The sequence below is a fragment of the Apis dorsata genome, unplaced genomic scaffold (genome assembly GCF_000469605.1).
Source record: "Apis dorsata unplaced genomic scaffold, Apis dorsata 1.3 scaffold_365, whole genome shotgun sequence".
NCBI lineage: Eukaryota > Metazoa > Arthropoda > Insecta > Hymenoptera > Apidae > Apis > Apis dorsata.
In genome coordinates, this window is record NW_006263630.1 from 1259590 (window position 1) to 1262725 (window position 3136).

The window sequence follows — 3136 nt, forward strand, 5'->3', positions numbered from 1 at the left end:
CTACCTGTTTCCACGACCAGCCTCGATCCCTCTCCCTTCCTTCCTCCCTCGGTTTCCGCCTGGCATTCCGCTTGTGTATTAACTATCTTACGCTTTCTCGGTATGGAATTAGCATTCCACGCGTCTCCGCTCCGCGACAGAGCGAGCGCAGAGGCGGGCGGTGGTTCGTAATTATCGATGTCGTCGATGTCAACCGAGCGGTTGGCCCCTTATAAAGTTGCTCGTTATATATCCGTGGATAAACCGTGGTGTATATTCGTGGAAGAGGAATCATTGGATACACGTACGTGTTAATACACCAGATATACCGGAACTCCGTGCTGCGGAACGAGAGCCTTTAAGATGCTGATTTATACGCGTAATTAATGTTGAATATTGGCCACTACGTCACGTTTACCTTATACAATAAGCGGCTTCATTTTACCGTCTGGAACAACCTTTGGCCACGGCTTGTTTTATATATTTCACGGTTAACGCGATTTACGAGTATGCCTGGCCGAGTATACCGTGATATCCTCCTCGTTTCTCTACTGAATTATGGAATAAGTTCTCGCGACCTTTTATCGCGATGAGAGATTCGTTTATATTTACATTTCGCTCGGAATCGAGATATTCACTGATGCTTGACCGAGAGCATTTTTATTTCGATTCTCGAAAATAGGGGAAGAGAAAAGAAGAGAAGAAAGAAAAAAAGAAAGAAAAATATGGGCGTTTTTTTCTGTCACGATTCAGGTGTTCTCCGAGGCTAGCATAATGTTCAGCGTCGGTGGCAAATATTACACGGGCGATCCGATCGTGTACTCGTACATGGAGGACAGGATCTTCGAGCACTCGAGGAACATATCGATCAAGCTGCACCATCGAATCGGCAAGTTCGTTAAGCTGAGGTTCGGCTTCGCCTCGAGGTGGATCATGATCAGCGAGATCACGTTCGACTCTGGTAATTACCAATATTCAAACCCATTAATCAAAACTAATGATTAACATTACCACGATTTATATATCATTAACAAAAATATATAAATTCTACCCATTCATCTTCATTCTCTCGTCCATTTTCAATCCAATTTCTTTCCAATTTTTAAAAAAATTTTGTTGAACGAAGGCATTACCTTTTTCTCGTCACAGATATCGCTCACGGGAACTTCACCCCGGAATCACCACCCACGACGGAAGCCCCGAGACTAAGGGATCGAATCTCGGCGCGGGACAATCCTTTGCAGGCCGAGGTTCCAGTCGTGAAGCAAGACGATTCGAATTACATGGCCGTGATCATCGGCGTTTTAACAGCGGTGATCCTCCTGCTCGCGGTGGCCATTTTCTTGATCATCACGCGGCACAGGCAGCGAAAGAACTTCGCGAGCCCGCTCGGTACGAAGACCGCGATCCCGTCGAGCAATCATCAACACCTGTCGCCCGAGTCCGCATACGGGACAACGGAGAAAGATCCATCGTTGATGACGTACAGGGTGGAGGAGTTGGACGATCGATACGCTGGTACCAAGCTGACCACGCTTCCACGGGACCTGAACGATCGTCTGTTGGGGGACGTGAGACTGGACGAGTATCAGGAGCCATTCTACGAGAACAAGCACAGGGAACCGCCTCATGCCGCTTATTACGGGTATAGCACCGTCGTTATAGACAACAAGGATCTTCACGACAACGTCGAGCAGTCTGGTAAGCGCGATCGATGATGACTGTTCACGCTTGTCGGAAACCATTATAGCGGAAGAACGAACGATTTCGTGGATCGATGATTTTCGAATTTTTTTTTCTTTTTCTTTAATTACAGATGCCACCTACGATTACGCAGTACCAATGCCTGTGCCTAGTGTGAGCAGCGACCAGGACAGCGTTTTCTCCAAGTCTTCGTCGAGGGGTAGCGCGAAGGTAAATGCACGATCTTGACATTTTATATATCGAAGTATACGTTGAGCTTTATCAGTTTGATATAGTTTAAGACAAACGTGAGGTACATCATTTTTTTCCATTCGAGAAATTATTGAATTATCTTCGGTCCGATTTCGAGATTGTAAAGAGGGATAATTTGTTATTATTCTCGTATATAGTCATATCTCTTGCAGATTTTTCTCCCTTTTCTTTTTCGATCTATTCCAAATCCTCGATTCAGTTGCCCACATTTTTTTGTTCCACTAATACCCATGAAAAAGAAGTAGGTCAGATCTATTCCAAGAATCCTCGTTCATTTCCAGTGCATCTTACGCCGTAAAGATTCTCGGTCGAGATATTCGCTCGAAACAAAAGGAGATTTAAACCTCTCGAGTTTTCTCAAGCGAGTTCTTTAAATAATGATCCTCGATCGCGAATCTTACTCTCTTTATCGATACATATTTCCATTCGAAAATTTGCAAATCTTCTCGACTTAAATATATAATTGATATTTAATACATTCAAAAAACAAATATTTGATCGTCACAATTTCCTGCATGCATAAAATTCAATCACAACGCGGGTAAAATGATGTACCATCATGATGTTCAATCATACCTATTATAATATAGGTAAAATAACGGTTAAGACCGGTTAAGATTAGAGGTTTATCGTTAAATCTTCTTTTCATTTTTTTCCCCCTTGTTCCGTTGTTTGGAATTAGGCGTGCTTGCAGAGCTTCTTCCCCCCGCCCCCGCCCCCGATGAGCGCGCCACCCCCACGAGGATCCAGTAATCTCACGTACTCGAACCCGCCGAGCCCGGAACCAGTTTGCGAGCGCGAGCGCAGAGGAAGCAAGCGCCGCGAGCACTCGATGCACAGATACGCGTAAGGACACGCCACTGGCTACCACACACCACACTCAAGGCTGCTGCCCACCGCCGGATCGAAGGTACGCGACAACAAGGTTCGCCCACCAGGGTTGAGAAATCGAGAGACCCTTCGGCATCCACCGCGACGCGTCCCCCATTCCCTTTCCCCGATCTTCCGCTTTCTATTCGATTCTCGATCCCGTGAAAAAAAATGTATCCTGAAAAAAGAAAGAAGAAGAAGAAAAAAAAGAAACATGGGTGGATGGATGCTGAAGGCGTGAAAAAAAGGTTCGAGGGCACCAGAGGAAGAAGAGGAAGGAGGAATCGAAGAGGAGACGAATCGACGAGTTTCTGCGCGAGATCGAAGGAGG

General features: G+C 45.7%; 1 protein-coding gene across 1 annotated transcript in view; it reads left to right on the top strand.

Annotated features, from left to right (window-relative positions):
• The window catches only part of LOC102673816 (discoidin domain-containing receptor 2-like), a 123829-nt gene extending 120801 nt beyond the window's left edge, over positions 1–3028 (top strand). Inside the window, exons 7-10 of the mRNA XM_006618675.2 lie at positions 733–940; positions 1129–1680; positions 1796–1893; positions 2618–3028. Coding sequence (XP_006618738.1) covers positions 733–940; positions 1129–1680; positions 1796–1893; positions 2618–2785 — 1026 coding nt within the window. The 3' untranslated portion in view covers positions 2786–3028. The remainder of the gene's footprint in view (positions 1–732; positions 941–1128; positions 1681–1795; positions 1894–2617) is intronic.
• Positions 3029–3136: the final 108 nt, after the last annotated feature.